This window comes from Erithacus rubecula (genome assembly GCF_903797595.1).
Source record: "Erithacus rubecula genome assembly, chromosome: 14".
Lineage (NCBI taxonomy): Eukaryota > Metazoa > Chordata > Aves > Passeriformes > Muscicapidae > Erithacus > Erithacus rubecula.
The window spans coordinates 11,283,147-11,295,330 of record NC_136666.1 but is presented as its reverse complement, the minus strand read 5'-3'; the positions used below and the strand labels follow the sequence as shown (position 1 = coordinate 11,295,330).

The 12,184-nt window shown below is 42.4% G+C and overlaps 1 protein-coding gene across 5 annotated transcripts in view; it reads right to left on the bottom strand.

The window, feature by feature from the left end:
- Nucleotides 1-4,669: 4,669 nt before the first annotated feature.
- The window catches only part of HOMER2 (homer scaffold protein 2), a 51,056-nt gene continuing 43,541 nt past the window's right edge, over nucleotides 4,670-12,184 (bottom strand). For 2 of the 5 annotated variants that reach the window (XM_079318171.1, XM_079318169.1), the window contains exons 5-10: nucleotides 12,025-12,051; nucleotides 11,742-11,926; nucleotides 10,101-10,257; nucleotides 7,869-7,979; nucleotides 5,816-5,896; nucleotides 4,670-4,953 (exon numbers count right to left, since the gene is read on the bottom strand). In XM_079318171.1, the coding sequence (XP_079174297.1) occupies nucleotides 4,765-4,953; nucleotides 5,816-5,896; nucleotides 7,869-7,979; nucleotides 10,101-10,257; nucleotides 11,742-11,926; nucleotides 12,025-12,051 (750 nt within the window). In that variant the 3' untranslated portion in view covers nucleotides 4,670-4,764. The remainder of the gene's footprint in view (nucleotides 4,954-5,815; nucleotides 5,897-7,868; nucleotides 7,980-10,100; nucleotides 10,258-11,741; nucleotides 11,927-12,024; nucleotides 12,052-12,184) is intronic. The other 3 variants (XM_079318173.1, XM_079318172.1, XM_079318170.1) reach the window with 2 other exon arrangements.

Genomic DNA, 12,184 nt, shown 5'->3' with positions numbered 1-12,184 from the left:
GCCTCCCCTCACACCTCCTCCCTTCAGATTTGGCATTGGGCACACATTAAGTTGAGTGAAGCATTTCACCCTGACAGGGGTTTTATCCTTGTTAATCCATAGGCTCAGGAAGACAGCACTATTTTCCTTACAAGCCACTGGTGCCTTGAAGAGTTCTGCAAAGATAACTCTTTGGCAGAGCCCAAGGAAGAGCATGGTCTTGCAGCTGAGAAACTCCCACCACTGCAAGGTGGTGACAATAATGGGGAATTTTCCTTCTGTCACTTAGGACACAGCTAAAGGTGGCAAAAAATTAATAAGGAAAATAAATGAACACTTGGGGAAAAAAAATAAACAGCATAGAGTAGAAGTTTATGGACAATTTGTGCTCTGCTGCCAGTGGGATGTGTGTTCCCTGTGCCCAACAAGCCATGAGCAATCACTGGACAGGGGAGGTGAGAGCATCACAGTGCTTTGGCTGGTACCCCTGTATGACAATGGCAGTGGCAGGGACAGCAGAAACCCTTCCAGCTCACCTTAACTCACCCAGCACCTTTAAAGAATTGGTCTCCCTAAATCACTCACAGAAAAACCAAGTCAGGTGTTTGTCCAGAAAAAAAAAGATAATGTCTAAATACCATTTGTTTTCTGGCCACAGATGCACCAGTGTAAAATTGTTTTTAGAAAGTGCATCTTTTGAATGCTCAGGTACAGACAATGACAGGTGGTGTTGAATTTCTCAAAGAAAAGAGTTTTCTTCCAGTGAGCCCACTTAGTAAAGGAGACACCAATTAGGTGTAGACAGAGCACTGCAAAGTACTGCATTTGCTGAAAATGCACTTCTAGGCCAAACAGAACTACTTGTGAAGCTGAGTCAAAATTGGCAAAGGAAGATCCAGCCAAATGATAAAAACCCAAAAAGGTTAACCTTCTTTATTCTGAGCTGTGCAACAAAGTTCCATTTTCTCATTTTGAAATTATTCCCAATATGAGACTAAGGTATTTTTCCAAAATGTGACAGAAAATATCTGATGGAATATTCTTTCCCCTTGAAAATTATTCTATCCATTTTTATGCCACTTTTGCTTTTCTGTGATGCAAGGTATACCTGTTTATTTCTCATTTCTGTCAAAAGCCCTCAAACCCTAGCATTATTCAGCAGCTCTAGCATCACCTCAAAGAAGTGTCTCACCAGAGGTCAGTAAGACACTCTCTGTCCTGGTGTCCCAGCACAGATTTTTCTGGCTGGAGCTCCCAGGATGGGCAGTGAGGCAGGACCTGTGGTGGTGCAGCTGACAGAAACCCACATGGGAAGCACCAAGCACAGGTCCTTTGTTAATGAAAGTTCATGAAGGTGAGGTAGGAGCGATCCTGCCATAAAAACCACTTGGAGGGTGTCCAGAAAGGGAACTCAGCCACCCAAGGTGAGGTACAGCCCCCTGTACAGCTGTGCTCAGGCAGGTGCAAGTGGAATGCTGACCAAAGCATTGCTGACAGGAAACCAGGATTAGCACAGCACTGTGAAACAAATAAAGACAGACTCTGCAGATCCTCTCTTGGACAGGGAGGAGTATTTCTTAGCCCTGGCAGTGTTTAGGGCCATCCCTAAGCAGGTGTCTGCCAGCTGACCTCAGGGAACACAGGGACAGGTGAAATTCCAACTGTGCACAAAAGGATGCTCAGTGCATCCACAGGATGGTGTGTGCATTTTGGTGGGGAAGGCTGGCTGCCCTGCTGCTCCCACCTGGACAGAGGAGACATTTCAGTGCAGGGATGAGTCTCAGGGGAGCAGTGTGAGGCTCTCAGTTTGGCACACAGGGTGGTGCTGGGCCACCAGAGAGCACCAAGGAACAAGCAGTGTGTGACACCATCGGTCCCCTGGGCTGGGGACAGGGACAGGGACAGGCTGGAGAGGGCAGCTGCAGCTGATGCCCAAACACTCCTGAGAGCATGCACTGCCATACTTTTTTTTCTCTTGAAGAGGAAAAATACAATGAAAGAGGTGGAAAGCTTAAAAGAGATGATGTTTTGGGAAGTTTAATGATCATACACAGAAGCTCTCAACTTGCTCTCTTACTTTCCTTCCTGGGAAGGAAAAAGAAAGAAGGCAATTATAACAAGCCCTTGGAGGCTTGAAGGACAGAGCTTCCACAGCATAAAGCTGTGTCCAGGCATCCCTACAACCTCAGAGCAATGGCAGATATGTGACACATACACCTGGGGCAGACAGAAGAGGCAGGGCAGGGATTTCTTTAAGGACACTCCACTGTTCCTCTGGTGGGCACAAAGCACCCAGAAACAACTGCCTGTGTCAGAGCTATGCACTGCTTAATGTGCCACCAACAAACTCCATCTGTTTAATCAATGCAATCCCATGGAAACACTTCTCTTGCAATTTAAGAGTGGCTTAATACATTCCTAATGAACTGGATCTGAGCTAGACCTGACTAAAGTGAAAAACAAAGATCTGGATTAAGCCAAACAATGTAATTTTTTTTTCACAGAGTCTTTTGCATCCTTTTACCCAGCATCATGTTAAAAACATAATTTATGTTAAAACAAAGAGAGAAGCCCTAAGATTACTATTTTCTAAGATTACTCAGCAGGAAAAGGAAGATAGGGCAGGATCCTTGGTGCAAAAGCAATGAACCACTGTGAGGAATGAGGGCCCTGACTGCCAGTATTGCTTGCAGATCTTAATTGTGTTATCCAGTGCTTTCCAGCTGATGCAGGGACCAAAAAGCAGCATGGGAGGAAAAGAGAAGCAGGATGAGCTGCCTGCAAAATTATGGTGTATATCTGACTTTCTATCAAATAAAAAGACTAAAAATGGAGACTACTTGTGCACAACCACACAGTTTCTGACGTCATTTTCAATTTTGAGAAGTCTGATCTAACCCCACATTATGCAACTGTTGAATCTTCCATGCTGGCAAAGTCTAATTTTCACACGCCTACGTGCTATGTACCTGACTTTTATTTTTATTTTCAAATATCAACAGCCTAAAACAATTTTTTAAAAAGAGACTTAAATGGTCATAATGGATATGAAAGGTCCTAGCTGTACATCCATTGTTTCAAAGGAGCAAAAGCAAAAATTTTCAAAGTCCATTCTAAAAAACAGGTAATGAAGATAATGTAATAGATTAAATGAAAATTCAAGGGACAATTGCAGACAGATTCTATCTCCACCATGGGGATTATATACTCATCTGCAAAAAAGTATTCAATGCATATTTCATCTACAACCCACCTTTCTTTTAAAGGTCACTTTAATAATCAAGATGTGCCAAAAAAAAGAAAAAAGCCCTGAAATTCCAAGAAAAGAATGGCCATTTTGCTGGAAAGCACTAATGCAGTGCTTAAGCAAGCTGTAATCTGAATCAAGCAATAACAATGTCATGTACACACAAGTACCTTCTTGAATTAATTAAGATCCCATGTAAACACTCTGAAAACAGATTATGGAGAAAGAAGAGGAAGAAGCTGAAGGAAGTCTCAGGGGAAAGAGCAAAGCTTGGGCTGGATTCTCCTCTCTGGCACTTTTGACACCCCTGTCTGTGACAAACAACTTCCTTCTCACTGAAGGCCAGGGTATGACCTTGCATTTCTCAAAACACTCTTAGAGCTGCTGAATAACCAGTTAAAGAATAAAAGAGCATGTCTGTCTCTTGGGTTGAGGGTTTTTTTTTTTGTACAATCTAATAACTTGGTGACTACCCTATTGCCAGAGAATGCAGAAATCAAAGGGAAGACCTTTGACTTCACATTGCCATCACCTTGCCAATCTCCTAGGCAGAAATTTGCTTCTGAGCAACACCTTCAGTAACCTCATGATGCTTTTCAGACCCATGTCTCCTTCCTCACTGCTGCAGAAATCAATCAGCAACAATCAGGGGCATAAGCCCTGTAGAAACCAGCAACACATAATTTTCAAAAATAAATACCTGGTCCCCAGACTCGGGGGCATTTTTCAGAGATGCACATAGTGGTGGAACAATATGGGTTCAAAACTGAAGGTAGGAGAGAGGTGATGCTGCCAGGCAAGAGAAGCTGTCCTCACGACTGGTAAGACACATGACCTCAAGAGCTGAAACTCATTTCTGCATTGTTGACTTTGTGCTGTATGGGTCCAGGCAAGCACATGAAACCTCTACCAGAGGTTATCTGAAATCCACTGCTCTTTTTTTTTTGGTGAATCAGGCCTGATTGGCATGGTCCCTAAAGATACTGGTAGCTGTGAGAAGTGATTCTCCTGACTGCAGCTCATCACAGGCACATTTGACAAACTGCAGGGGCTCCAGCTAATCTCTCTGCTCCACCACAGAATAAAGTCAATTCTGCTAAGAGTGCTGATAGTCCAGACAAGAAAAAGACTTTTCTGTTTCTATGGTTGCAACAGCCCTTAAGAAAGATATAAATTTCCCTGCAACAACTAACTGCATATTCATTTTAAGGTAGATCTAGTTCCAGATTCCTGAGACAGAACCCTCTACCTGTTCCCAACCCCACAAAGCCAGAGCAGCAATATAGAAAGTTTCTAATTTCAACAGAATTCAGTGAGCAGCACAATTGGTTTGGTAAATAAACAAAAAAAAAACCAAAATCAAACAAACAAAAAGAAGAAACCCACCAAAAAAAAACCCACAGCAAATTTTCAGCCTCTATGTACAAAACCAATGCAAACAAGTGGAACATTCTAGTTATATTTTGTAAAACACACATTTGGGATCAACAAAACATCAAACATCCAGACCCTAGATTACAAAAAAGATCTATTGCCATCTAATTGTCAACCCCAAGTTTAGACAGTCCTTGTCGAAAATCATGTAATTCATCTATCTTCCCATCTAGTACATCTAAAAAATTCTTTAATTCAGTTTTAAGGTTGGTCTGCCTATGTTTGTTCTCTTCAACTTCCGTCCTTAGCGTTCTGACTTTCTCTTCAAGATCTTTGTTCTTTTTCTCAGCAGCCTTAAAGACAAAAGAGACAATAAGAAGAATCACAGAGAAGAAGGATGAGCAGCATTTCACAGATTACAGCAACAAATGGCAGCTGGGCTGTCAGAGTTTGCTCCAACTTCTGTAAACTGATTAACACAAGCACCTCTGAGAGCAACTGACATGAGCTTGTCAGATTAAATGCCCACGCAGGAAAGGACTCAGATTAACTGGAAAAGATGCTTTGCATCAGACTTTGTCATTTGGTTGATATCTTCAAATTCAGCTGGATTTAAATCGTGCACTGTGCATACATTTCTGTCATTGCTACAGTTGCAGAATTAGATACCATGACATCAACTACATACAGAATTATCTATGGTGGTTTAACTTTGAAAAACAAACCTAGAAAACACTCTCTGAGGAATAAATTTGCTTTGTTCAGCACTTTGGGATTTATTGGTATTTTTGTAAAGTTCTACTTTGCGTGATAGCTTATTTATTGATTGGATTTTATTCCACTGATAAGACTGGTCATTTTTGTTCTTTTTTCATGTATTAATTTATTGCTTTTGCACAAGACACAGCTGCAGGCTGGGGCAGGGCTGGGGCAATGCCAGTGCTGCTGGAAAGGGATGACAGCACACAGACACATCCTCAGGTGACTTTACCCCTGGTGCTGAGCAGCTAAGCTGATGAGCTATTTCATCACTCCTGTGCTGGGAATGGCACTGTGTATTCAGCATGAAATTAGCATTTTTTGTTTTTACAAACTGGAGCTCTTTTGCCTTGAAACACTGAAGTCTGAACAGAGAAATGCATACAGCTACGAGATAAAAAGGAGTAAAGGAAAGGTACCAACTATTTTGAAACTAATTTCACTGCTAAACTGTACCTGTAATTGTTCAGATACAGATTCACACTCTGACATGAGCTCTGGTATAATTTCACCCTGCTTTCGGAGCTCTTCCAGTTCCTTTGAAAACATAAAAGGAAAAATATTAGTGAAAGCTTCAATTTAAAACATAATGGAAATTTGAAAAGATGAAATGGCTTTGCATATTTTATTGTATTCGGCACAGTATTTGGATGGAAAATAATCAAAATAACCTGCCTGCATTCCAAAATTGCTAATTTTCTACAAGAATACATTTTTCACTGTATTTTTTACTTTGCATTTCTAAAACAGGCAATGTAATCCAATCTCTTGCATGAATTCCATGAATTATATTAATAAAATCTTAACCTAAACCATAGACCTATGCAAAAGATGTATTAAATACCAGAGAAATCTGAATGGCTGTAATGCTACAAGCAATTTATAGATGGTAGCAAAGAGCAAATTAGACAATTTCAATGATGTATGACAGCAAAAAAATACAAGGCCAGTGGCTTTACCAGCTGCACATATAGAGACATCACTACAGAACACAGGTGTAATGGGCTTTCCTCATGGTACAGCTCTGAGAACCCCCACCTACCCCCTCCCCAAAATCTGCATTTGGTTCTGGCCTCACCACCCAAGTGAGCAGACTTGATGAAGGGAGTTAATGAAAAGAACAACATAGAAATGTCTCTGTTGGAAATTAAGACAACTTGACTTGGAAAAAAAGTGCAAGATCCTCCTCCAGAAGCTGCCCATGTAGGTGATGATCTCTAGAGAATGCAGGAGTGTATCCCTGGACTACTTGGACTGGGGCAAAGCATTTGACATTTTCCATTGGACATTTTCTTGTCTCAAAACAAGAGAGATGTGGATTTGGGAGAGGAACCACTTGGGCAAGCATCTCCTACATGAGGAGGGTACCTGCAGCTTCTCTTGCATGGCAATGCCATGAGCAGACTCCATGTGGGATTGGATTCCAGACCATGGGAGATTACTCATGGGTACTTTAGAGCTAATCGAGAAGATGCTAATGTAAGCATGAATATTTAAAACAAGTTAGTGTATTTTCAGACTACATGGAAGACAGGCTTGTAAAGTTCACGAGTCAATCAATTTTCTGGTTCATTTGGTACAGTAAAAACGTGAATCTTGAGGAGAATTCTAGGAGAGAATAAGGGTTGTTATATATGTTATTGTCACAGAAAGGTTGGGAAGACAGCACTACATTTTCCTTTGAAATACAGGGCTGAAAAACACTATTCATGGCAGTGCATCAAAATCCATCTCCCTAAACTATTTCCTTGCACCACCACAAAACCCCTTAACAGCACTGCTTTTAAGAGCACCAGCAGAGATGCTGTAATGGCACATGGCAAACTTTATTGCACTGCTTTTCCTCTTCAGCCAGCACAGAGCATTTGGTCACTGTGACATTATTTTCCCCACTGTTCTGGGGTTCCAAGCCATCACCCTCCTCAGAAAAATTAACACCCTGTAATGTAAAAAATTACAAACTGGGGTATTCTAGATAAATCTGAATTTCTCACTCTTGGCATTAGTCCTGAGATCAGAGTGAGACCATAAACCAGCAAAGCTGCAAACTATGAGTCAAAAAAACCCCATAAAACAACTAGGACTTACTACAAAAAAGCCCAATTATTTTGTAAATTATGTCTTTTTAACTGCAATCCTGATGTCTATGGGAAATTTCAGCATGGGGCGAGTCAAATGAATCTGTTCTCAGCACACATCTGTCTGCACTGGGCACCACTGGGTACCTGGCTCTCCTACAAGGACAAGTGCTGTGTACATAAAAGCATCCTTTTCTAACCCCTGCCAAATTACAGTGAGCAGTCACAGCACATAACACATCATGAAACTTGGATGGAGAAACACCACCAAACAAGGGACTGTGCATGGAAAACCTATGAACAGGCAACACCCCAAGACACCAGGCTGCTTCTGGTGGTAGGTGAGCCACTCCATAAATCTACACCCAAGGAGAGAGGCAGACAGCCCCACTCAAACCTGAAAATGCCATTTCTGTGTTCAGAGCACTTACCAGCTCTTTGTCCTGAAGTTCTGTTTCCAGTTCTTGGAGACGTCTGCTCAACTGTGCATTTCTTTCCTTCTCTTTATTTATTTCATTGCACTGTTCCTCCAGTTCTTCAATCTTTAAGAAATGGCAGACATTAGGTGAAATTTTTCAAATTTCTTAAAATCTGGGGCAGAACACAGCTGATGAAATGGACATGGGATCTGTTTCCTAAATCACAGCATTTGATTCAGTGCAATGAAATTATCACTTATTTCCTTCAAAAGAGTCAATTTACACATCCACTAGGAAACCCTGGGTCTGTATTTATTCTCTTTTGCAGTGTCTCTTATAAGTACTCAGGAATGCACAAAATACTGAGCTGCTAAAACAAGTGGAACTGGGGATAAAATCTGCACTTCACTGCTATGAAGCCAACACAAGGCTACAAGGAATAGGTTTTCTTAACACAACAAGGAGAAAAAATCTCTTGGGGGTTGCTTATTATTCTAGCTGGTGTATGAGGGACACAACATCAAAACTTTGGGGAGAGAACCAGTTCAGAGCAATATCTGCTGCTTTGTTCTCTCGCCCAGGGATGTGCTTTGCTCTCTCCACACCTCCTGCTGCCAGCCCTGGACTCAGCTCCCAGGAGAGGCACATCCCACAGGCCAATGGACCAGCTCATTAAAGTATGTACTTTAATTCTCAGCTTCGTGCTGCTTTGGGATTATAACTTCCCTCATTTGAAGGTAGAGCAATATGCAAAAAATTCTGACCCAATTAATACAGGAGAAGGAACTTCCCAGGGCACTGCAGTGGTGCAATGTGAGCACTGAGCAAGGAACCTGCTTGGGGGAAAACCTCAGAAAACCTCCCTGTACAGAGAAAGGCATTATAAAGACAGCATTGCTGCACAGTCTGGCTGGTCACCAGCAGCATGACATTGAAGAGGAGCAAAGTGGTGTTTTAATAATCTCTTCTTCTCTAGTATAGCTACTGGGATGTGGCATGTGTTGATGAGAACAACTTTTCCCTGCCACAGTACAGAAAGGGAAATAACTACCCTGCAAATACTATTCCAGTCTCTCACTTCTCCCCTATCCACAAGAGACTGGATATAGGAACCCAAATCACATAACAACTAATATTAATTTGTTACTGTAACATCATTTAATGCAGCTCTGGTTTGATATTTATGTTAGCACTGTGCACCTATAAAATACAAGTGAATAAACAGTGAATACTGGCCTCAGAGAAAATGTTGTTTCACAAAGATTTTCAGTGTCAACAAACAACCCAAACCACCTCCAACACTGCAATACTACTTGCAGCCTAATGACACACAAAAAGACACGAAATTCCTTCCCTCTTCAAAAGCAAACACTAAACAAAAAGATATCCTCACCAGAATGATACAAAATGATTTCTAATTCAAATATCCCAGTGATCCATCTAAGCAGCAGGAAAAGGATCCAGCTGTTCCACAGAAATTTAGGATGAATAGGGTGAAAATAGCCCTGCAAAAGCAGTGCTCCTGGAAAGCAGGATCCCGTGTGCCCAAAGGGGCTGTTGCAGATAGCACAGTACTATCAGAGAGATGTATTAATGATTGCTCTAAACTGAGACTTCACAGATTTAAACTTCTCTGCTGTAGCCAGTGCTAACTCTCCATCTTACACAAGTGAGAAATATGCTCAGTAAAGAAGGAGAGGAGGCTTTTGATGATGCCTGCTGGCAGGTTTCTGGATGAGATGTGCCAGGTGCTAGTGCTGGAGGACCCGGCTCACAGCCCACAGTGCTGAGGAAATAACTCACACGCCCATTACCCTGCATGCTGCTGGGATCTGCTGCTAATACTGACTGGTTCCCAGGCTGGGTTCCTGTGGATAACCAGGCCACAATCTCACCTTCTGCTCATCCATGTCTGGCAGGATTTCAGTGAGCTTTGAAAGGGATATGCAACAGCAGCCCCACTTATGGAACCTTTCTGGTTCCTCAGCCCAGCCAGCAAGCCCTGCTGACACCAAATCTCCCAAACCCCAAAGCAGGGAACATCAATGATGTGGCAGCTCCTCTGCTCCCTCCCTGCCCAGTGTGTGCAGAGGGGAGCAGCTGCCTCAACTCCCCACCCAGCTCCCTTCCAAGGACAGCTCCATCTCCTCGCACACACAGGGAAAAGCTGCAGAGATCCCCAAGAAGGAGCCGTGGAGGGAGCAGCTGGCTGGAGGGGCACTCTCCTGAGCCATGTTCTGCTACCTTGCCCCTGAGCTGCTCGTTCTCTTCCTTGCAGGCTGAGAACTGCTTCTTCCAGTGCTCGATGCTGGCCGCAGACTCCTGCAGGGCCGTGGACAGCCGCGCGTTGCTCTCCCGCAGCGACTGCAGCTCCGTCTCCCACTTCTTCACGTTGGATGAACTGGGGGAAACAGGACACCATAAGGTGGCTTCACCTTGTATTCCTCTGAGTTGTTACTCTTTACCTGTCTGCAAACTCCCCCACAGCGGTGTGCTCACCAGTAATTTGCAATAAGAGGAAGAGCACTCGGATGTGTGTAATTGCCTTTAGCCATTACCTGCCTACGGAGAACAAAAGCCTTAATTTGACTGTCTCTGCCAAAACAAAGGGATCTACCAGCTCCAGCAGCAGTGGCCTGAGCCTGGAACAGAAGCCCTGCTGTCAGAGCAGGCTGTAGGGTCCAGCTGCCCATTTGCACACTGGCAGTGCAGTCCCTTCACCCCCTGAGCTGTGTGGCTGCAGCACCTGGGGCACCTGGCACCCTGCAGCACAGCCACTCTGCACATCTGCAGATGGCACAGCAATTCCAAATGGAAGATTGCAGGGGGTTGACATGATCTATATTTGAATTTATTTTAATGCTGAGTCTTAACTATAAAAGTGTTACATAATGCTGCAGAATTAAACTACTCATTCCCCAAAGCTTCAGAGCTGCAGCACAGAGCACAAGATTAGAGGGTGAACAGGAGGAAGGCTTTGAAACTCCCTATGTGCTGCTTGCTGCCTGCCTGTGGAGGTGTCTTCAGCAAGAGGAATGAGCCAACATTGCTGTTTGAAAGAGGTTAGGCTATTGAAATGTCAATAAAGAGAGACGTTGCACTTCAAACATAATATATGCAACCTTGGAATTGCTCACTGGGTAATGCTGCTTACATGATGCTTTGTTTTTTAAATACCTTTTTAAGAGTAGCTTGATCTTGTTAGATTTTTTTCCATTCATAGATACACATTCACATGCAAGAGGCAGACAAGGCAAGATCCCAACAGAGAATTATTCTATTTTAATATTGTAACTTTGCATATTGCAACGCCTGTATTTTCACTACAGCTGCAAATTACTCTTCTCAGCATTTTCAAATTATTTATCAAAGCAAATAGCAAAAATTGTGATTTCAAGGGGCTCTGTCCACAATTTAGAAATATCCCCTAAGACTTTCAAGCACTCTGATGAAATTATACTTCTCACTTCAACTTTGTATGGTTGAGTTCATTCCTTTTCATAATTTTAAACATCCATATCTATTTTCATCAAAGTAAGTGTAGCAAACTCAAAGAGGAAGAAAGATTGGCTTCACATCTTATCAGCAGCAATTGCTCCCCTATGGCTTTAATGTTATTTCTGTAGTTCTAAAACTTTGGTTGCAATAGTTAGCATCAGCAGAATAAAAGAGAGCCTATTTCTTCACAACTACATCAGGAATAAATGAAATGGGAAATATTTCTTAACTGGATACCAGGAGGTACTTGCTAAAATCTGTTAATTCATCCATTCTACAGCACCATTTAAATTAATTACAACCTGAATAATTTCTGCTAATATCATTATCCATCAGATAATTACAGCACACTTTTCTAATGCAGTTTAGGTTCTACAGGAACTTCACCTTTGGGCTAGAGCAATTTTTAATTTATCATTCTCAGATTTGAGATGTGCCTCAGCAGGGCCACCATGTGACGCCTTCTCGTCGTCTGTGCCATTCACACTTGAAGCTCGAGTGGAAGAGGGTGTTTCACGTCCAGACTCCTGCAGCACAACACACAAACCAACACTGGGTGTCTCCTGCATCTCCTGCAAGACCACAACACCAATTTCTTTGTAATCTTGATCCCACACCACTTGGCTGAGACCTCGGCTCTCCTGGCAGAACAGTGGTAACACACACATACCCTTTTCATCTTGGCTGCAAAGCTGGTCTGTTTAAAAAGAATGAAAAAATTACAATGATACACAAATGGAAGTTTAAAGTGTTCAAAACTTTTAAAAAGTTCTTTTCCCTGATAAGGCTTGTGTTGTCTAAAAGTTGTTTGGTTTTTTTAAGATAATGAA